Source organism: Drosophila subpulchrella, chromosome X (assembly GCF_014743375.2).
Source record: "Drosophila subpulchrella strain 33 F10 #4 breed RU33 chromosome X, RU_Dsub_v1.1 Primary Assembly, whole genome shotgun sequence".
NCBI classification, from domain to species: domain Eukaryota; kingdom Metazoa; phylum Arthropoda; class Insecta; order Diptera; family Drosophilidae; genus Drosophila; species Drosophila subpulchrella.
Genome location: NC_050613.1, coordinates 15,845,986 through 15,869,768, shown reverse-complemented (window position 1 = coordinate 15,869,768; position 23,783 = coordinate 15,845,986). Strand labels below are relative to the sequence as shown.

General features: G+C 37.0%; 1 protein-coding gene across 3 annotated transcripts; it reads left to right on the top strand.

The window, feature by feature from the left end:
• The first annotated feature begins 2,483 nt into the window (after nucleotides 1-2,483).
• On the top strand, nucleotides 2,484-23,528 carry LOC119556179 (scoloptoxin SSD14). 3 transcript variants are annotated; one of them, XM_037868118.1, is made up of 7 exons: nucleotides 2,484-2,780; nucleotides 17,036-17,239; nucleotides 17,928-18,031; nucleotides 18,398-18,980; nucleotides 20,216-20,629; nucleotides 21,003-21,644; nucleotides 22,405-23,528. In XM_037868118.1, the coding sequence occupies exons 1-7, from the start codon at nucleotides 2,722-2,724 to the stop codon at nucleotides 22,904-22,906; spliced, it is 2,508 nt and encodes an 835-aa protein (XP_037724046.1). In that variant the 5' UTR covers nucleotides 2,484-2,721; the 3' UTR covers nucleotides 22,907-23,528. The 3 variants fall into 3 exon arrangements, with proteins under 3 accessions (XP_037724046.1, XP_037724048.1, XP_037724047.1); XM_037868120.1 differs by having other exon boundaries at nucleotides 2,486-2,780; nucleotides 18,716-18,980; XM_037868119.1 differs by lacking the exon at nucleotides 2,484-2,780 and adding an exon at nucleotides 9,588-9,815.
• The last annotated feature ends 255 nt before the right edge of the window (nucleotides 23,529-23,783 follow it).

Sequence of the window (23,783 nt, the reverse complement as noted above, 5' to 3'; positions counted from 1 at the left end):
TGCGGATATCGGATAATGGCGCTAATCGCCACGCGACTTCAATTTTAATTGAAACCTTGCTCAGTTTCACTGGCTGCCCTTACCAAGTTCAAAAAGTTGCTGTACTATAATATAAACTATAAAGTGTTTTTTAGAAAATATAATGTATATAGATTATAGTATTCCAAATTATAGAATTTGTTTTAGAAATATCTTAATTTACCAGATATATTTATATCTAACATTTTTTCTTATCTCATAATTTATTCAACTGTATGGTTATTAATATTAGAAAGTTCGATACTTAGTTACAATTTGCTTTCCTTAACAATATTATATTATATTATAATATTATATATATTATATCTTTCATATCCCTTGCAGAGCATCCAGAGTTCGCCTTATCAACTGACTTGCCCTGGTTTTGCTTTTGGCTTATTGTGTGCCAATTGAAACTTAATTGAGAGACAATTTTGGTATTGGCCAAATTTCGTTCCTGCTGTTGCTTTTGGCCAACGAAATTTGAACATGAAACGAGCAAGAATTTCACAGGGCTGATGTCACTTCATCGGTTTTTTCTGGGCTTTTACGAGCTGTTTGCCGTGGAGGGACTGATTGTGGGGCCCAGTGACACCACTCGAATCGAATGCTCTGTGGGATCTCCTGAAAATCCTCACCCATCAATGTCAAGTGGTCGAGTGTGTCTGTTTCTGCGAGTTCTCGACTTTACTTCTCACATCGCTCTAAGTACATAAGTGCCTCGTTTTGCCATTCCCCCACTATTATATTCTTTTATATTTAAGATACTCCCTCTTTTCTCCCTCCCTTTCCGCGCGGCATAGTTTATTTTCTTTTTTTTCTTGTGGTAAGCCCCGCCACCCCGCGGATCTTTATTACACGGCCAGATGGAATATCTCACATAGCGCTTTCAATTCTTTTTTCAATATTCAGTTTTGGTTCTTCGATTTTGGGATTTTCCTCCTTTCGAATGGGGATTGTAAACAAACAACATTGTTTATACGTTTAGTCAGTGAAGTAGAGGATAAACGGCATGGGGATATATGTATATCCAAGGATCAATGTTAAAGAAATGATTTTGGAATAGGGAATTTCTAGAAATACAGAATATTGTTTTATGTTTTGATTTAAAAAATGTATGATTAAATGCGCTTAGGCACCCCTTTATCCTAATAATACGGATGCCAACTACGCTACTTGTTGTCCAGCCCATAAACTCTACTTTCCACCATTGTATCTTGTCGGTCCGCATAATCTATGTCTCGGACTATATATCCATCTTGGAACATTTCACTTTCGCTGGCCGCTGCCTCCAGTTTAATGGGGATATATTTTATCCGGCCGTGATTCATGCGATTCATGCCACCGCAGACATTCCCGCAAACTAACAACACATGTTCTTCCCGGAATCGGGAGAACTATTTGCCGGAATGGATTAAATATTGTGGATTAGTTATGGACTTTTATAATATTTGACTGATTTCGTCTGCAATCCCTGGCTGTGTCGATGATAATCTGCCACTTTCCTTACTTTTCATAGTTTTTCTTTGAATAAAATTGTTCATACGCCCATTGGGTCTTGAGATGCTATTTTGTTTTTCATGTTTAGAGTTGTTTAACTGTGGTAAAATAAAACAATGACATGCATTGCTCACCTACAGCGACAGTCATTTCCTTTTTGGTTATTTATCTTGTTTGGGCAGTCTAGCTCGAAACTGTAACACAAGTAAAAGGAATTTCAAAATGAAATGGTGTTTAGAATATGACATTATGAACATTTCGGTCAGTGTTATAAAAAGGGAGCACATGTTTTGAAAAATTCCGCGGATTTGTCTAATCTAATCTTCGACATAGAATATTTAAAATTAGTAAGAATGATGTTATTTGTGATCAAGTCAAATTAAATAAAATTATAAAATATTATTTATTCCATTATATATTTTCATATGTATGTATGATATTATTTGTAATCAAGTCAAATTTAATAAGATTATAAAATATTATTTATTTCATTCTATATTTTCATATGTATATATATATTACTCATAACAAACATATATAGTTAAATTTAGATCGCACTGTAGCTTAAAAAACACAATATCTAATTAAATGTCCTCTAAATTGTTGGATTTCCTAAGCCTTACAGGTCCGTCGCGCACTGTATGTGGATGCTCGAATGTTTATGCTAACGGCAGCAACAATTGGCCGGTCCACGTGGGTGGATTTGGATTCGGATCTGTATATAGCTGCGGCTATAGCTATGAGGTGGCATGGGATGGTAATGGTAATGGTAATGTTAATGGGAAATGGGGCCGGGCTCTGCCGCTGCCGGCGTCGCTGCCGCAGAATCTCCGGACGGCATCTCCGGCGGAAAGTGAGAATTCAGTCGGAAACTGAACGTCGCGAGCGCCGCCGCCATCCAAAATTGTCGCTGCCACAGTCGCGGCAATAAGCAATCAGCAACCTGCAACCTGCCATCTGCAACCTGCAACAATCCAACTAAAATCACAATCGCAATAGAAATCCCACTCAAACACCTATTAAAACTTATTTAAGGAAATCCAATCGTGTCGCTCTCATTATTATATTTTTTTTCCAATTTTTTACTGTGCGTGCATCGGCATAAACGATTTGAATCGCCAGCTGGCGGCATCCGAAACCCAAAAGCTAGAGAGGAGGTGCTAATCCCACAAAGAGCACAATAAAATCGGAGAAAGTTGCAAAATGCATTCCACGGCATGCGGCGTAGGTGCCTCGGCCACAAATCTCTCAACACTGCAATCGTAAGTTCACCTGGGGTCAATGAAGTGTTGGAAAAGTGTTAAAATATTAATATCTTAAAATATTATATATAAGTGTCCGAACCAATTATTACTTATCTTACAAAGAAGATCAATAAGGTCAAAAGGATCAAATGAGCACTGCGACTTTATTTGTCATAATTATTTGTACAAAAACACCTGGGGTCAATGAAGTGTTGGAAAAGTGTTAAAATATTAATATCTTAAAATATTATATATAAGTGTCCGAACCAATTATTACTTATCTTACAAAGAAGATCAATAAGGTCAAAAGGATCAAATGAGCACTGCGACTTTATTTGTCATAATTATTTGTACAAAAACACCTGGGGTCAATTTAGTGTTGGAAAAGTGTTTAAGTATAAATATTTTAAAAATTTCTACAAAGGTGTCCGAAAAAAATATTATTTAACTTACAAAGAAGATCAATAAGGTTGAAAGAATCAAATGAGCACTGCGACTTTATTTGTCTTAATTATTTGTACTAAAATCATTATATTTAAATTTTTGTTTTATTTTCGGCTACAAGGTTTATATTTTTATATGCTTTACTTAATAACATAATGTATTCTTTCTGTTTTTAAGAAATTACTGAGTTAGCCTTTATAATTTTTAAAAATTATTTCAAGGTGTTTATTTTTTGTTTTCACCCAAGTGAAGTACCACAAACTATATATAACTAGTATAAACAAAGTTTTCGATATTTTGGTATGTGTTCAAAGGTAACCCAAGCGAAATGTTTACATAAGTATCTTCAAAACGTTTGAGAGAATTCAAGGTAATCAAAAAACCGAATCGTTTTGATATTGTTTACATTTACATGCCATTCAAATCTATGCCCATCCTTTTTTTTTCGTGTGTACGAGTGTTTCCTTTGGATATTTTTGTTGCTGTTGGTTCAAACTTTAAGTTTCGTGGATGTCAGTGGACCGCAAAACAATCCATCAAAAAAAATAAAGGAAATGCGGGGCGTGGAAAAACCAACAAGTAAAATTTTTATATTGTATTTAAGGCGGCAAGTCGGTGGAAATCTAGGGGGCGGGGTCACACGCTGGGCTGTAAAGTAGCTCACAAGAAGCGCAATGTAAACAATTACTCACTCCGCTCATTTCCCACTTTTTCCGCTTTTCCTGCCCATCGATGTGTGTCAGACGAACCGAAAATAGTTTTTCAGGATAATTCTGGGCGGCGGTGGCGGTGCGGGTGGGGGGCGTGGCATGCCACATGAAAGCGCAACAGAATGTGGAGCACTTCAAAAATAACAAAAAAAAAAAAAAACCGAAAAAGAAAACAAAAACATGGAGTACCAGAACAGAGAACATTTCCACGACCATTTAATGAGCCTGCCAAGTGCCCCCATCTCGAATTTTCTTTATTTTCCGGGGGTGGGTTATTAATAGGCAGTGCCAATCAAATTGTTGCCCAATTCACAAATCCAAGAACTGACAAGTGACAAGTTCAAATATGCACTCGAAAAAATCGAAGGAAAGGCAAAAATTTTTATTTCAAAGTTGAGCACAACAAAAATTTATATAAAAATGTATATGTATTCTATACCAATTGTATTTTGTTTTCAACAAGTTCTTTTATTAATTGTAAGTTCAAGACTCTTTTCATAAGACCATTTTTTATCGTATTCGCGGTAATCTATCTCGGGATTTAATAGAAACTTTGTATAACAATACATAGCAAACTTAGATTTCTAAGAAATGCAAAGGAACTTGATTCGTTTTACGAAGAAAACATTACTTAAATGATATTATGCTTATCTTTACCAGCAAAATGTCGAATATTTTTCGAGTGTAAACAGTGAAAATGCAAACAGTATTAGTCTTAATTTCCGCGCCCCCTTCTCGAGTGCGAATGAGAGGGTAGATGGGGCCAAGGTTAGCTGGTTAAATAAATTTGTGACGTCATCGCGTCGGCGTCGCCAACAACCAACGCACCAAAAATAAAAAATTTGAATTGCAATTGATGGATGTATATTTTCCCTCTGCATTCGCACCTAAAAAAAGCGCCGAGATACAAGCCATTTATTTAATTTGGGTTGGGCTTGTGACCATTGATGGGCAGCTTTGCTGGGGATCGTAGTTGCAGAGATGATATGTGTGCATATATGAGGAAACCCCCGCATTCCAATCGTGGCTATTTTTAAATAACTGGGGATTGTCTCTTTAATTTTGAATAATGAAGTAGACAAGAGTCAAGTGATTGTTGCGAATTTGAGACTCAGTCTAAGTCTTCTTTAAATAATTTATTAAGGCCATTATAATATCATTTATTACAATTAAGTACTTAAAATACAAATCGTTAGATTTATTTTTGTTTATTATTTATTTAATATATATATATTATATTATTATTATATTATTTATTATATTAATATGTATATAACTTCATTTTTTACATTTATCTAGAAGAGTGAATATACCCATGTTGATTTTAACAAATTAAAAAATCTAATATAAAAACTCTAATTTTTGTATAAATATTTATGATTTGTTTCATAAATTTGTACTCATGGCTACATATATTATGATTTCCAGCTAATTTTCAATCTTTTGTAAATAATTGGCCCACGCAAACTTGTGTTTACAGTAGCTGTGATTTAGTATGCAAGTCAATATAGAGTTGATTGGGAAAAATAAAAACAAACCAAAAAGGGCAGATAAAGCAGGGTCAAGTGTTGAGTTTTATTTTGTTTAAATAGTGGGATGATCCCTCGTGATGGATTCCCTGTAATTAGCCCATTGTCATGTGGATCGAAGCGATGCCGCCCACTCCGCCCACAAGCGCGCTTTTTAAGTACAGTAAAGCTCCCTGAGTGTGCAATATGCACTTGAAGAAATCAATGGTAGCATGTCAATTTAATAATGTGGCTAAAATAAATTTTAATTCAAGGAATTCAACCAATAGTTGAACTTTTTGGTATTTATTCGGTTATTTTTTAATAAATAAAGGGATAAGATAAAAAATCTCTTGAAAATATAGATATATTATATACTCTTGTGAATGTTTCTCATTTTGAAATTTTAGGCTTCCCTGGGACTAGATTAATTTTATCCCAGTATACCCAAACTGCTCTCAACTACTGATAATTTGTGAAATATCTTGACACACATTTGAGTTTTTTCCGTGAGCTCTTTTTCGTTTGTCATTTGTCGTCTGGTGCCTTTGATTAGTCTCTGGATCCAGCTTCTATATAGCACATAGTATAGATGCTGTGGCAAATTGCACGCTATAGCAGCACGACATCGCGCATGTAAAAATAAATATAGTCAGCAGCTCTGTATCTTTGTGCAATTGACATGCTTCCATGATCACCATCCTCCTTTGGCGTTTGGCGCTGCCTTTTGTCCGCTGCACAGCGCTTATCACAGACAGACAACTGCAAACTGCAAATGTCAAACTGCAGCGGAAATCTGCGTGCCCCCACAAAGACACACATCGGAAAAGTGCATGGAAAATAAAAAATGTAATAAAACAGCGCACACAGGCCAACGGATGTGTGGAGACGATGGCCAAACGATGACCACTTCAGCAGGCACGAACGTCGAAAGAACGTGGTACAGTCGAGGTCAAGTCAATAGCTCGGTAAATTATTAAACGATGTAAAAACAATTCGAGAAATGGCATGGACAATTATTTTCTTTAGCTTGTATTATGAAAATATTTCTGAGCGTAAGAAAAACGGATTTATCATTGAAATAGAATAGTTTCAGCATTTCAAATAATTCCAATTTTTGTATAACATGAATCATTATAGGAAATGTGATAAAAACCTTTTTTGTATGGTGCCTTGAGGAATCCGGATGCTTCTTATAAATTCTCGAATAATTTAACTTATTTTTTATGGGAAATTTAATTTATGGAATTTCAGTCTGCAAGGGTATTTCCAAATTTCGGGTTTTACCAAAATTCTTAAAGTTTAATCATGTAGAAATACATAAGTACAAATATTTTAAACTAAGTCAATAGCTCGGCAAATTAATAAGAGAAATATATTTATATTTATTGTATAATATATGGCAAATAGGCAATGTAGGGTCTGTGAGTAATGATCTTTTTTTTATCAAAAAATCAGCCACTTAGGATCGACATACGCAGAAAAGGAAAATACCATAGTGACTCCCTTTGGTCAGTCTATCCATTTTCATCATGGTTTTTAAATTTATGATTTTTATAATATTGCTCAAAAATAATAATAATAAAACTTAAAACTAATGATTATTTCTGAGTTTTATTTTTTTATCAAAAATAATGCTTGTTTTGTATTTTTAAAACAAAATGTAATTATTAAACTAAGACAGATTAGAAACTCGAAAATATATGGAAAATAAGACTGGAAAGATATAAGGAAATGTTCTGCTAAATAAGTGATTGGGCCAAAGAGTTTTGATCTCTACAGGTTCAGGATGTTGCCTTAAATTCTATTTTTTAAGTTGGTTGGGTCATCTGAGACGAAATTGAAAGTTAGGCATAGCAACACTTTAACAATAACATTAGGTAAAAATTGATTTTTAATACAAGCTTTATATATAGGCCTTGTAGTCATATATATATTTAGTTTAACAGTAAATTGGCATAGTTCTTATAAAGTGTTTAGGCATTAGTCAAATTGTTTTTTATTTAAACCGTGACCTAGCATAGTTTTTATAAAGTGTATAATATCAGTTTTTTGTCTACTACGTTTATTATAAAATATCCAAATCCTTATTTCGAATGCTATAATTTCAACCGTGGCTGTAATTCGAAGCTGGCTTGCTTAGTATTATGTTACTTCACCTGTTACAACACAAAGAGCTGCCAAATCCATCGTTTTTCAAAAGCAGACTTCTGTAGAAACTAAAGGGCGCTGAAGAATCAAAGAGCAACAGGTGGGGGTACTTTCTCAATAACAGGAAACAAATCAAAGCTGCCAGGAACATAAATATATTATTCTGAAGCAACACCCTTTGTCCTAACTCATTTCCCCGTCCTTCGAGGCGGTTGCAATTAAAGTGACTCGATGATGTCATTGAATTGTCTCACATTTTTGGATTTTCCCTCCGCGTTATCATTTCTATTTTTTTTTTCTGTTAGTTTGGTTTGGTTTCGGTTTGTTTGTTCGGTTGAGCCTGTTTTGTCGCCTCGCGTCGCTTTGTGTGTCCATTTTTGTGTGTCACTGTCAACAAATTGCTCTTAATGGCTCGCCGGCATGTGGGTGGTGGCCACGCCCCCCGGGACCCACTGAAATGGGAATAAACCCAGTCAGAAACAAACCGAAAACCAACCAGAACTCGCGAATATGGCATCCAGAATGATATGATGGCAATCACGGGAGCTGTTCGTCCATCGGGGTCGTCTAATTTTTTGTGATTTCCGTACCGCCAGCAACAATTTGCACTGCAGCGCGCAGCAACAAAAAAGTGATATATAGCAACAACAAAAAAACAACAAAAAAACAACAAAAAAACAATAGCAGCAACAGCAGCTGCGCAGCGGCAGCGACGCAATTTCGCTGCCCACTTGGCTAGACAAAAAGCAGTCGCAGTCAGAGATGCGAAAAGCGCCTGAAAATAGGGCTAGATAATTGGGTATGGTATATATGTTCGATGAATATTAACATATACTGATAAAAAACACGTTGCAAGTCCAAGGATTTCATATTCAATCTAAATATTTGTTGCTTTTTATTTTATCCATTGCGATTTTTATATACTTTAAATATTAATATATTTAATTTAAAATTATAGTTTATATAAAGATTTTAAATCTGGAATTTAATATGAATTTATTGATTTTATTGACGAAAAAGTTTAAACTTCAGAACTAATATTTTCTACCTGGATTTAAATATTTTCTAACTAAATCACATTTGATTATGTTTTGTATTGAACATTATGTTTTTGTATTTTATACAAAATTTTGAATTCAAAATGCAAGTATTAATTTCACTTTTTTTTATATCAGTGTACCAAAAAATTTAATTTAACTATAATACTCTTATCTATATGTTTTTATAATACAGGGGTGGTCAAAAGTATTTTCACAAAAAAAAAGTTAAATATTCTCATAATTTGAACTTACATCTTGTTTGGCATCAATGGAAAGGTAATTTAAATGCCGTTTGAATGATACAATACATTTCTTAACCCATTCAGTACTTATTGAAAAGGACGAATTTGTGTGAAAATGTCCTTTTTGAACTTTTTTCCTCGACTTGAAAACTTAAATTTTTTGATGCAAAAAGTTTCTTCAACCAAAAACAATAGTAACTGCAAATAGAATTTTTCAAAAATCATTTTGCTTATATTTTATATGATTTTTATTTTAGTAAGAAGAGTAAGAAAACTTGATTATTGAAAGGTTAGTGATTTCCTAATTATATATGTAAATATATTAAAAATTTATAGGCTTCGTATTAGTTGCAGCTTATATGCATGTTTAACACATATAATTAAATAAGGAAAACCATTTATATAAAAAGGAACTTCAACTTTTAAAAAAGTTTACCAGCTTTTTTATACTTTCCCTAAGACCTTAACACTAATCATTACATTCTATGTGCATTTATGTTTTAGGCACATAGATTTCACCTCAATAGCCTTAGATAACTCTCTAGAGGTTACATTATAAGAATTTCGGTTAGTGAAAGTAAAAAATCCGATTTTTTCACTTTTAAAAGTCGCCAAAGGGGGCGGGAAACTAGCCAGATGGCCAGCCCTCGCTCTGCCGACGTCCCCGCGAACGCTGCCGCAGCGCCGGCGTCATCGTCATCGCGGCCGTTCTTAATTCAGTTGACCAACAGACGCAGACGACGTCGCAGACGCGACACGCGACTAAAAAATTGCTTAAAAAAGAAGTTAAAAATATAATTCAAAATTATTGAATTCCTTCACATTTATATATAGCAGCGATATATATTTTCGTAGATCCCACGCGAAGAATCTTTACTGAGCTCTGCGATTTTTTTTTAAAACTGCAAAAAAACGCGCGCGTTTTCGGAAAAATCACACGATTTCAATTTAAAAAAAGGTGACAAAAAATAATTTTTTATTCCATTTTGTTGTTGTTGTTGTTGTGGTGCGTGTGCGTATCAGGATCGTAAAATCAAAATGTGTTTTATTTTTGTTGCATGTTTTTTTGTTTGTTTAATGCTGGGCCGGCACTCACCAGGTTCGCCCACCTGAAAAAACTGTCCACCACAGAGACCAGAAAAAAGTATAAAAAATGATATACATGTATATACATATATAAAATACGTTGGCAGCAACAAGTCCAAGTCCAAGTCTAGGGCCAAAAACACGGCGTGTCTTTTCCGTTTCATTTTGCAATTATTATATTTATAAATAACCGAAAAGTAGCAGCGAAACAAAGGCGTCGGCCAAAGAATGAAAAGCAAATAAATGCCAGACGCCGAAAATGCCGCCAAATGCGCCAAAAAAATTATAATATTTCAAAAAAAAAGGAAGGCAAACACTTGTTGAGATGCACTTTTGTTGTAGTTTTTGCCGAAGGTCATTGGAGTTTATATTTAAAAGTGTGTGTGTGGGGATTTAGTTATAAAACTTAAGAATGGGTGATAATTTGCCAAATGCCAAAAGTTTCAGTTAAATATCTTGGATATGCGAAATAAAAACAATTTGAGAAATGGCACGGAAAATTAAAATTGTTTGAAAAACGGGGAGAAGCTGATGATTAGATTTTCTATTTATCAGTTTCTGAGCGTAAGCCACACGGAAAAATATTTATCATTAAAGAAATATAGTTTTAGTTTCGAAGTTTTTCAAAAAATAAGCGATAGAGATTTTTTATATAACCAAAATTAATTTAAATTTTTGTACAACATGTTATTTCTTCAAAATACCAAACACTATTTGTTTTTGGTTATAAAATACAAGTGTTTTGATCCTTTGAATCATTATAGGAAATGTGATAAACAACTTTTTTGTACAGTACTGATAGCAAATTGATGTGCTTGCTTATAGGAAACCGGATGCTTCTATTGGATTCGCGGAAAAATAAAAAGGGTATTTCATAGTTTTGCCTTTATTTTATCACATTTAGATTCTTATTATTTTTTATAGAAATTCGTAAAGTTTTATCATGTAGAAATACACAAGTACAAATATTTTATACTATGGTGTTTCTATGTACAAGGTACATTGTACATGTATGGTTTGAACTTTTACATTTTTTTAGGAAAGCAAATAATTTATTAAATTATAAAAAATTAATTTGCTTACTGTTGGAATCTAGAAAATTTTTATGGATTGGCGGATGCATAATCTTGGGGAATTTATCAAATGAATTGTATGAAATTCCCAGAAAAGAGAGTCGGAGGAAGTTAAACAGGAAATAGAATTTCTTCTTTTGTTGTATCGCATTCATTTGAATGATCTTTGTATTTTTCCATTATTAGTTATCATTTAGGAACAGCTGCAAAAATACTATATATCCAACAAATCGCGCAAGTAATTCAATATGTGATTTCAGAAAGCCAACAGCTTTTCATTTGGTGGGATTAGTTTGAAATTCTGTAAGTCTATTCTTGACACTCATTAAGCCCCTTTATATTTTTATTGGGTTACAAAAACCTGACCTTAACTTCGGGGATCAGCGAAAAAATAAAGATAATAGGAAAGCACGAGAACACATGAACTGAGGTAGGTGGAGTAGAGTTCAGGTCCCCTTTATTTTCGGGTTATCTCTTGATCCCGCATGAACTCCCTGGCACCCTTTCGTTTTGCAGTCCGAGTGCGTTGTTTGTTTGGCCTGACTTTTGGTTTGTTTTCGGTTCCTTTTTTATCAAGCTAATTCCCAAGAGTCCGCTCAATTGTTAGCTCAACAGATCTGGGATCGGGCCACTTAGTCTAACAGTAATCGACGCTAAACGCCGTCTCGTTTCGGAGCCTCATGCTGATTGCTGACAACTTAATCAACGAAAAAGAAAAAAATACGAAAAGAAACGGACCGAAGGCAGAAGAAAAGGCCATGCCAGCTAATATCTGGATCTGGGTGTCTATCTATAACACCCATATACACACTGCCCAGCCAACTATACTATATATAGTATATGTGCACCCGCATTTAGACTGCGCTACTTATCCGCTGGCAGCGTCCCTGAACTTTGGGCGAGATCAATTTGCACTGTCACTAATTGGGATTGGAAAAATGCGAAATGTGTCAAAATCCGTAAATCCGCGATGAGGAGTCCCACAATGACAGATCTTTGTTCTACATGTTTGTTCTATGGGAAGTTCCCTGCCTCCTTTCCATTATCTCGTCTAGTTAAGCGGCGGAGGACTGTGAAAATTGCCATTGTGACGACTGAATTGATTATCTTTGTACTCAAAGGGCTAGGAAAATAAATTTAAGTATACACCATGGTATAAAGAAAATACTAACGTTTCTTTTATTAAGTGACCTGTAATGTAACCTGTAATAAGGGAACTTGTTGTGTTTTGGTGAGATTTTCGAAACGGCTTTAAATAATAAACATTCTTTACTCTTATCGCCCCTTTTTTTGTTTAAATATTTCCTTACTTTTTCGAGAACTAATAAAATATATTTGGTTTTTAGTGATAAAAGTATTAAAATCCTAAAATATGTAAATGTTTTTTTAAATATGATAATAAAGTATGCTCCATCTATGCGACTTCAAAATGTATTAACCGAAATTCAGTTCGTATCTCATGTTTGAAATATTTTTATTAAAGTTTGATCAAAGTTATGTTTTTATTAGCTTTAAAATTTATCAGAACAGCTGGGAATAACTTCTAAACTAGCCTATAAACAAGTTTTTTTATTGGGCTTAATATGGTTAGTCTCTTTACGATCTCGTAAATTTATGGTCGTTCTAGATTTTTTAATATTAGCTTTGAAGCACCCAAGCAAACAATCATTCAAATATTTTCATATTTTCACAACCCATTCGATTTCGAAAGATGTTCTTTGAGAAGATGTGAACAAAACAGTGTAAAAATAGTTCCGAGCCGACCGACTCCTCGTAAAGCTGGGAATGGGGTCAGTTTGGTGTTTGCGGGTGCAAAAAAGAAAATTCTGCGACTTTTCGGTCAGCCTTTGGACATAACAATTTTTTATGCATTGTAATTTTAAAGTTTTTTAGTGTGCCACTAAAGCGTTTGTCAAACTATGCTCACTTATATATATTTACGTATATATTGGCCCACGTTCCTAGTATTTTTGATTTATTTGCGCCGGTCTTCGTGAATTTTAATTGTATTTGTTTGGTCAAGTTGTTGATTTAATTAACCACCGAAACGATTCGCTTGGCATCCGAAATGCAAATCGGATTGGTGTCGCCATTTGATTGGGCTTGGATATGCCCGATCAACCATGATCTATGGCCATGTGCCCTTGTCCCCTTGAAAGCCAAACAATTATCAAGTATTTTTTGTGGAAATGTACTCGAAATGGCATGTGTTTAATCAAGAAATGTGGATCCAAAAAGGGTATTGCCTTGGGATTAAACATCCCAAGACATTTGTTTTTGCGAAAGTGATGTTTTGTTAAGGGAAAAAATTTTTTCCTTTATTTCCGTTCTGTAAAACTACAAATATTTCAAAATACATACGCAAAATTTGTACTCTGCACTAGCTGATCCATATCTTTATGATTTCCTCTTTACTCGAGATTTTTTCATTTGTTCTCTCTGATCCCTCGGAAATTTCATTATTCGATAAGAAGTCGGCCGAAGATGAAAGCCAGGCAATTATCTTAGCATTCTTTTGCCTTGTAAATATAATGGGTAATTAATATAATGTATACTTACATTTTTAAAACACATGTATCCATGTTTTTGGGCATGGGTGTGCTTTTTTTTATCGATATAGCTTGTCGGTCACTTTCCATATTAGCAGTTGCCCACCCGGCGAAACTATCCAATGGCCATAGTTTTTCCAACTTCAATTCGGCCTTTCGAAATTATTGCTCATCTATCAGTCTTTTCACGTAGGAATTATGACAGCCAATTCCAATTGCGTTTTTTAATAAGTTGCTAATTTGGCTTGAGGGCGCTGCGCATGCGCCGAAACCAACAAATATTTAGTTAGGAAGGAAGTTGATAGAAATTCAATTAAAGAAATCGAAATTTAATCGAAGAAATTTTGGAATGTAATATAAGCTGAACAGATTACAAAATAATAATAGATATTATTATTTTACAACTGCTAATTGTATATTAAAATCAAAATCATAATTTTAAAAGGGCAAGCATAGTTGGTTTTCTTCATAAAAAAGGTTAGTTGAAAAATGTAAATAATTATGCGATATTTTCCACGAACCGTTTACAAAACTTAGTTACAATTGAGTAATTATCCTTGCCTAATGGCCACTACCAACACGCCACCTGTCGTTCGCTTCCTTCGAAATAGCAATCAATAAAATTGGCGGAGAAAAAGGAAATATTTGTGGGTACTTAATGAGCTATCGTCATGGCATCGCAACTCTATTTTGGTTCCATGTGCCATTTCTCGTGGGCGCAGCGAGGAACAAGTGGATCGTAAACCCCAATTGCATTCCGAATGCCTCATAATTGTGGTTTGTTCTTTCAGCCCACCGACCATTTAACGAAAACGAAACGAAATTAAATGCAGTTGACCCAAAAATAGCGCGAATGCCTGCCTGCCCAGTCCGCGCAAAATCGGCAACAGCAGTGTATTATTAACCAGAAAAAAAATGGAAAACATTAAAAAAGCGCCCACCCAATAAAGGGTCTTAAACCTAGCATACAGAAAAAATATTTTGATTGGGATCTACAAATGTTTATGCAAAGTTTATATATTCGCCTATGTTTATACCCGTTACTCGTAGAGTAAAAGGGTATACTAGATTCGTCGGAAAGTATGTAACAGGCAGAAGGAAGCGTTTCCGACCCCATAAAGTATATATATTCTTGATCAGGATCACTAGCCGAGTCGATCTAGCCATGTCCGTCTGTCCGTCTGTCCGTCTGTCCGTCTGTCCGTCTGTCCGTATGAACGCTGAGATCTTGGAAACTATAAGAGCTACAATACTGGGATTAGGCATGCAGATTCCTGAGATTCCTGCGCAGCGCAAGTTTGTTTCAAAAGAGTGCCACGCCCACTCTAACGCCCACAAACCGCCCAAAACTGTGGCTCCTACAGTTTTGATGCCAAAACAAAAATTTTAACTGAAATGTATTGTTCTCATCAATACCTACCGACTGACCTAAAAAAAGTTTGCCACGCCCACTTTAACGCCCACAAACCGCCCACAAACTTCAAAAAATCGTAAATATGAACGCGGATATCTCGGAAAATATCAAAGATAGAGAAACGAGATTTCAGATTTAGATTCCGTAGGCTTGAGCGCAGCGCAAGTTTATTATGCGAATATGCCACGCCCACTCCAACGCCCACAAACCGCCCAAGTCTGTGGCGCCCACAATTTTCATGGTAGATAAAAAATTTAAACTGAAATGTATTGGTCTCGTCAATACCTATCGATTGATTTAAAAAAAACTTTGCCACGCCCACTCTAACGCCCACAACGCTTAAATCTGTCTACCGCCGGTAGGTGGCGCATTTGCTGCTTGCATATCTCCATTTTCCTTTGGTCCCTTTAGCTGAGTAACGGGTATCTGATAGTCGAGGTACTCGACTATAGCGTTCTTCCTTGTTTTAATATATTTGCATTGCAAATCGTTATTATATTTTGATATTTTAATAACCAATTATTATTTATAGGATCTATTAGAATAATTCTGGAATATGTTTATGGGTAGCATTTAGCGAATGCCCTGTATTAAAATGGTAGTCCTTAAATAGTTCCAGTTGTAAACAAGCTTTAGTGCCTGCATTTGGGTGCCTCTTTTTGGGGCACCCTGTTTTACGAGGGGCTTTCCCTCTCAAGCAAGTGTCGTCATCAGTACATAGGTGGGTTCAAGGGGGGTTTTAGGGGCATCGCGAGTTGCGAGTGCGAGTGGCGACGTCAACAATTACCAATGTAGCCCAGGTCAGGACCGGGGTGCAAAAGGTGCTGCTCTGTCCGATGTTTTTTTTTTGCATTACTTATTTTTTTTTTGCCCCCAGCAATTAACCCAATTCCCGCGAGCAATGACTTTAACCCACCACTGGCCAACACCACCCATTTCCGCCCACTAAATCCCGCGGGCCACGCGAGCTCACAATCACAACATTCAATTATGGTTATGGTCGGAACAACAAAAGAAATCCACTCGCTCGATTGAGGAAAATGCATTTCCCACTGCCTCTGCCGCTGCCTCTGCCGGCGTCGCTGTCGACGCTTGTCTGACCCATTTTTAAGCGGGACACGCCCACTCAAGGAACATGGGGGCGGTGGGCGGTGGGTGGTGTTTGGGTGGGTGGTGTCGGGTAGCCGAGCACACAAACCACATCCTGCCATCAAAGTTGGCGATGACGACAGCGATATAGTTGTTGTTTGAGTTAAAACGGTGGAGCTTCCCAAACATAAAAACGGGATCCCTGTAAGGGTTCGATATTAAAGATATTATAAAGATACTATTAAAGCTTTTTAAAAATGTATAACATATCTATATTTTATGACGTTTCTTAAATATATTCCTTAAGTAGTTTAATTTTCCAACTATTGCTGTGGCAGCTATATGATATAGACTTTTTATTTTTATAAAATAACTTCGTAACCTCACTGTAGAAAAAAATATGATAAAAAATGCTGATGCTAGAACTTTGTTTCCAATATTTTCAACGAACTTATCTAAGAGAGTTATAAGATATAGTGGTCCCATCCGGTCCAAATGCAATAGGAAGAAGATTTTTGGAAAAGTTTTATCCCGATAGCTAAATTAAAAGACTGTTAATAATATACTTTATGGGGTCGGAAATGTCTCCTTGAAAGCTTTAAAAATATAATATTCTAATACACTGAGTTAAAATATAATACCCTCTGTAAGGGAACACAAATAATAATACACTTATATCTTTTTTTAAAAATATTTCATACCAAACCATGGTTTTGAACGTATAGGGGTTCTTCAAAACATAACTTATAGAGTTTGACCTATAGGTGGCTCCACTGTAGTTGTCGTCGCCGTTTGTCGATGGCTGCGAATCGCTTGAGATTGTCGGTGCTTTGAGCGCTTTCCCTTGCTGTTTCAGTTGGTGCTGAAGCCTGCTGGCGAAAACTGTTGAACATTTGCGAGCGCCGAGGATATTAACTGTTGCTTCTGTTGACACCTTGTTTTCGCTTTTATATTTTTCCCCAACCAGCTCCATCACAATCACACCGGGACCAGCCGGAACAGGAGCAGGAGCAGCAGCGGATGCCCACAAAATGGTGCACCACAGCAACGAGGATGCCATGAACAAGATACCGCTGAAGTCCGCCGGAGGATTGGACTGCGACGAGGAGAAGAATGGGGGCGAACTCATGCAGGACACTGCTGCCGCCGAGGAGGCGCGTCGCGAACAGATGTGAGCATAAAAAAGAGCATTTACAATGGCATTAAGGCCACAAGTGTCCTTGGGGACCTTGTGATCTGATAACGTGAAAATCGCATTTAGTAAACCTCTTTAAAATGTTCGCAAAAAGTTGTAATAGTTTGAGGTAGTAGCGACCTGGCTACTTATCCTTAATTTATAGATGGTCTGAATGAATTATTAGTAAGACCTTGAACTCAAAAAAGGTGTCTAGAAATATGCATTGAAAAATTTACAGCCTATTTTTAAAGTGCATATTTGGGGATGCCACACATATTACTAGGGTTTTGAAATCTCTTTCATATGTAATTTAGGTTTCAAAAAGTATGCTGTGAAAAATGGTTTGGCGTATTTCTGAATGAATTCATTGTACTTCGGAGCTTGAAATATATTGTTGCATACTTTTAGACACCTAAAATGACATTTTAAAGTGCTTTTGTAACCCTAGTGACTTGTGTGGCACCCCTGTATAGGTATTATTGATTTAAAATATTTCGAGGCATACTTTTATTCATATTTATATGGGGTATAAGAACCCTAGTGATATCTGTGTCTTAAGTTTTTTTTTAAAGCACAGCTCTTTTATTTTAATGTCGTGACCAAAAAAAACATTCTACTTACACATTTGTTATTCATTTATTCTTTATACTAACGGCTGTAATTTTAAACTTTACTTTCGCAGGCGTGTCAAGGTCTTGGCCTGGATGAAGAAGCTAACCATCGTGCTGATCTGCTTTATAGGCATTGCCCTGATCAGCTACGTGATCATTAGCCTGTGCTTTAGTGGTGAGTATGGGAAATCGGGCAAGGAATTTGGCCAACCACATCCAGCTAACAATTCACTCACCCACTGCAAACTAATACGAAACTCGTTCCGAAAAAGATATTGTAAATGTAGATATATTATAGGTGTACCAACAGACAGACTTTTGGACCTTGGGACCGAATTTAGTTTCATACCACCTAGAAAAAAAAATAAAGGACATGAAATCGCTTCTTTTCTGCATGCTATTTTGATCCATCTTAACCAAGCACCTGGCATTTAATCTAGTTCAAAATAATTTCTTCTATTGTGGCACCAAAAAGTATTCACATGAACAAAACCCCAACCAAAAACTTTACACCCTAACTCACTAAACAACAACAACGAAGACTGGCCAAAATCGAATAGAAACAGCACAACAACAACGACGACAACAACAACAACAACCACAGAGGCAACAATAACAACATCAGCAACAGCAACAGAAATTGCACTTGCAATTGCAACAGCAACAGATGTTGCAAGTAGCCTAGCACCACCGGCAACAGCAACAACAATAGCACCACCGGCAACTGCAACAAAATTTAGCACCACCACCTCCACCACCACAACAACAACAACAAGTACAACACCACAGCCAACAACAACAACAACCAGCAGAACAGAAAGCAATCCCAGCCCCACACTTAAAACATTTCATTTAACAGATGAGCAGCAACATGAGGCAGCGAATGCGGATACGGATACGGATACGGCTACGGAAAGCATTGGCAACCTGAATCTGGCCAGCACTCCGGCGGAGGACGCCCTGCCCAATGTGGCCGCCTCCACGTCGGCAACCACAGCGGAACCACCCGCCTGGCTGGCGGATCAGATCAGGATCGACACCAGCGAGCACTTCGAGTCGGTACTGGGGGTCTACCAGCACGGAGCAGTGAGTTCCGACAACCTCGAGTGCAGCAAGATCGGAAGGTAAGTTACTTTTGGTTATAGACTTATAGATTTAAGGATATGATTTTTAGCCATGTTGTTCTTAAATTTAGAGTTCAATAGAAAATTACAGGAGTAATCATTTGGCTCCTTATATGATATATGCGTAATATATGAACCCCTTAGCTTCTTTAGTTTGAGCATTGGCACTAAAATAACTGATAGTAAAAGTTCATACATTTCTCAAAGATTCGAGTGGGTTAACATCATTAAAATTACCAAATACCTAACTTAACCTGATATATAAACAACATTTATGAAAAGCTTGACTAGTTGGGTACTTTCAGATTTTGAAATCCGAACTGCGGTTACATTTTTCGTGTTGTACTGTGTTATTGAAGAATTAAGAAGAAACTTTTATACGTTTGATAAAGTAACTAGCTTAGGAAGTTCATTTTTGGGTACCTTTCAGCAAGCTAGCGATAATAAAAGAAATAGTACCTACACAGAGAGAAATATCCAAGAACATTGCTCTTGAATTGAGAATATTCGTTCTTAAAATCCGTGTAAATACATTTTGTTATCAATGTTCTCAATATTAGAACGAAATGGTGAGAAGAGAAAAGTTAATTTGAATTTATTTAACAACTTTTAAGTATACACAGAGGGAAATATCCAAGAACATTGTTCTTGAATTGAGAACATTCGTTCTTAAAAACCGTGTAAATACATTTTCGTATCAATGTTCTCAATATTAGAACGAAATGGTAAGAAGAGAAAAGTTAATTTGAGTTTATTTAACAACTTTTAAGTATACACAGAGAGAAATATCCAAGAACATTGTTCTTGAATTGAGAACATTCGTTCTTAAAAACCGTGCAAATACATTTTGGTATCAATGTTCTTAGTACTAGAACGAAATGGTGAGAAGAGAAAAGTTAATTTGAGTTTATTTAACAACTTTTAAGTATACACTACGGACTGAATTAAAGGATTATTTGTTTAGATATACAATGTACATAAATACCGCCAATTCAACTTGATTCGAGCAAAATAGAAACATTTTCAACTTAAAAATGTCGTTCTATTTTTAAGAACATTTTGAACTCAGATGAGAAAGACAGAATTTTCTCTGTGTATGTACATATCTTGGAAATATCTTAAAGAATTCCAAAGCCTAAGAGATACGCCAGTTTGAAGTCGGCTTTTGACTTTTGTAAAGCGATAAGCCATCATACTTGCATAGCCAATATTAACCTTTCACCTCTTCCCTGTAGCGGAATCCTGCAGAAGAACGGCAGCGCTGTGGACGCTGCGATCGCCGCCCTCCTCTGCAACGGACTGCTGACCCTGCAGAGCATGGGCCTCGGTGGCGGCCACCTGATGAACGTTTACGACCGGAAGGCTCAGCTCGCCACTGCAATTGATGCCCGCGAAGTGGCTCCCTATGATGCCAACGAGGAGATGTTCGCCAAAGAGCCGGAACTGTCCAGCAAGGGACCCCTGAGCATCGCTGTGCCCGGCGAGGCGATGGGCTACCATGTGGCCCATCAGAAATTCGGGCGACTTCCGTGGGCGGATCTGGTGGCTCCGTCGCTAGAGCTCTGCGAGAAGGGGTATCATGTGTCCCAGCACTTGGAACGGTCTCTGAAATTCGCATGGTCGTACATCAAGGAGCACGAGCAGTTCCAGTGAGTAACAAAATGAAAGCCCCTTACATCGGGATTGCCACTTAAAGATATTTTTTTATACAGTGGTAGCTTCAGAATTTGGTTGTGGGGGAGGGGATATAAAAGAAATATTGATTGGGGAGATCTATCCCTTACAAGCCCGCCTTGAATCCGCGCATGATATCATAGTATTTTTCTTAGCTCAAAGTATTTCCCGATATATACTGAACAGGCCTAATTCAGATCTTATATAATTTTTTAGTGTGCCTAAATGTATGCAATGCTATTCACGTAGCTATAATTATTTAACAGCATTCTTTTTGGCACATACTAAAGTGATTTACAACCTCCAATTCTGGTTACCTTCTTGTTAACCTATAATATTCTTTCGCAGGACTTATCGGAATGCCCAGACTGGGAGTCACCATACCGCCGGAACGGTGGTGAAGCCGCCAAAGAATCTCTGCAAGACATACAAACTCCTTGCTGAGAACGGACCCATGGACCTGTACAACGGAACGTTGGCCAAGTTGCTGACCGAGGATCTGCAGGACGTGGGCAGTATTATCATAGCCGATGATCTGGAGTCCTACGAGGCCGATGTGATCAACTCTATTACCATGCACCTGGGCGAGGACACACTGTATGTGATTCCGCCAGTCAGTTCGGGTTCGTTGGTGGCCCACGCTCTAAGCATCCTGCAGGGCTATAACTTCACGAAACAGGATCTGGCCACCGAGGAGTTGAGGGCCCGTACCATTCATCGATTTGCTGAGGCCATGAAATTCGCCTTTGCTCAGCGCTCGGAGTTGGGTGATGTGCATTTCATCGATACGCGAGAGCTGGTTAGCCGGCTCAATAGTGTGGACTTTGGCGAACAGAATCGGGCCAAGATCAACGACTCCCATGTCCTGCCCGATCCCCAGGCGTACGGTGCCAACTCTGCCCCCAAAGATGACCCCTATGGCACCTCGAACCTGGTCGTTTTGGCCCCCAACGGAGATGCCGTGTCCGTGACCAGCTCCATTAATAATTAGTAAGTAAACCGAGCTATGAAAGTTATAGTTAGAACTTAGTTATATAGAAACGGAAAAGGTGAATTTTCTTCATAGCAATCTTCTGATCAAACAAAAAACACCTCCTAACGAGTTAAAAATCTAGTGACGATCGCACCTTCAACAAACAAAAGATCTGATATCAACTTTTGAGACGAAAATGTATTATACGATCTACCAATAAATACACTCTCTAAATTTTTCTCATTCGACACGCATTTAAAAAATGGAATGTTGAAAAATTTAGAAAGTGTATTCGCACACTCTCCTGGTGCGCTTCGACACTACGTGGACTGCCGTCCACAGTGATATGGTCTTAAAGAAATGCTTTCTGTCATTTATAGAAGCTGGGTTTTGGTTATAAGTAATATAACTTTTTTAAAGCTCCTTAATCAATATATAGTTACAACCTGGTACTGTTGCTTGCTGATAATATGTAGATACTTAAGCCCATATTACACTTACTTTAGTTTTGACTAATTGGATTTATTTTATTCGATTGGATTTTTTTAAAAAATTTATATCAACCCATAGCATGTCTGTTGATATATGTAAGTAATTATATAAATTCATACAGTTTTCGGTTAAGGACATATTTACTGGTGTCCTCAATTGAAAACTTTCGAGCGTCATATAGCACTAGGGGTCTAGAAAAAACTCAGATATTCGAATACTTGATGAACCTTACTATCGATAAGCCGGTGAACTGTATTAAAATACCACTGTTTTCATCCTTTCTAGTTTCGGTTCCGGACTAATTGGACCTCGCACTGGCATTGTGCTGAACAACGGAATGAACGACTTTTCGGTGGCGAACAACTTCTTCGGATTGCCACAGTCGGCAGCCAACAAAATCGAGCCGCACAGGCGGGCCATGTCCTCGCAATCGCCGGTTCTGCTGGCGGACAAGGCGGGTGACATACGCCTGGTCATCGGAGCAGCCGGGGGCAGCAGGATCATTCCGGCCGTGGTGGAGGTGGCCGCCAATGTGCTGTGGTTCGGCGAGGATCTGCGCCGGGCCATCGATGCGCCGCGGTTCTATCACCAGCTGCTGCCCGATGTGCTCGAGTACGAGGAGGGCGGCTTCCCGGAAACGGTGCTGCAACTGCTCGCCAAGCGTGGCCACACCTTGAAGCCCATTTCCAGGATCGCAGGATCGGTGGTCACGGCCATTTCAAGGAATGCCACAGCCATCTATGCGAATGCCGATTATCGCAAACGCGGCGGCGTTGCAGGTTTCTAGGGTGTCACTCATCCATCCACGAACTCACACAATCACCCACACGTCACACACACACACACACACACCACACTGCATTGAGATTAGAGTGGACCTTCGAAAAAAGAAAGAAAGAGAGAGAGAGTGAGCAATTTCCATGGAACAAGAGAGTCAGCGATCTAAAATTAATGGGAAGGTCTGGTTTAGAAAGCGGTAAAGCAGATCGATTCGCATCAAGTGAAAGTATTTAAGCTAGCTATGTCTTTTTTACATACTATGTATATCGTACGTTATATAAATTTATATGCTACTTCCTAACTACTACCTTATACAATAAAAACAAAAAGAAAACCAAGCATTTTTTTGGAAACTTTTTACCATAGGTTTCACCCTACATCGTCCTTGTATCTAAGAATTGTACCTTTTTGTTTTTAAATACAATGCATACTGCGTAAAATCAGTGTTCAAAATTATATTATAATTTAATATAATTTTATTATTATTATAATATTTTGAACATAGATGTACTTGTCTGAAGGATTTTACACGGAACACATTAATGTCTCCTAATGACTTGAAAACATATTGAATTTTATAAATGTACTATTTGTACGGAATATACAATATAGAATTAAATATACTCTTACATAGATGTCTAGTAGATTATACAGGAAAATCGTAAAAATTGCACAGTCTTAATGACTCAAAAGGATGCTGATAAAGGACATTTCGAGTTGTTCGCATGATTAAGTTCATAAAAGATATATATAAAGGGAGGAACTGTCTAAATTGATGCTAGAAGGAAAGAAAAACTTTTATGAATGTATAGCATTGGATATTCTTTTGGAAACATAATGATTCCACTTTTTAGTAATCTAGATTGACTTTTATTTATTTGTTA

What these genes read in the sequence shown, in the direction of transcription:
- LOC119556179 (XM_037868118.1), top strand. Translation starts at nt 2,722, where the DNA reads ATGCATTCCACGGCATGCGGCGTAGGTGCCTCGGCCACAAATCTCTCA. An exon ending in AAGGAGCACGAGCAGTTCCA is followed by an intron (nt 20,630 to 21,002) that starts GTGAGTAACAAA and finishes ATTCTTTCGCAG; the next exon opens with GACTTATCGGAATGCCCAGA. An exon ending in ACCAGCTCCATTAATAATTA is followed by an intron (nt 21,645 to 22,404) that starts GTAAGTAAACCG and finishes CATCCTTTCTAG; the next exon opens with TTTCGGTTCCGGACTAATTG.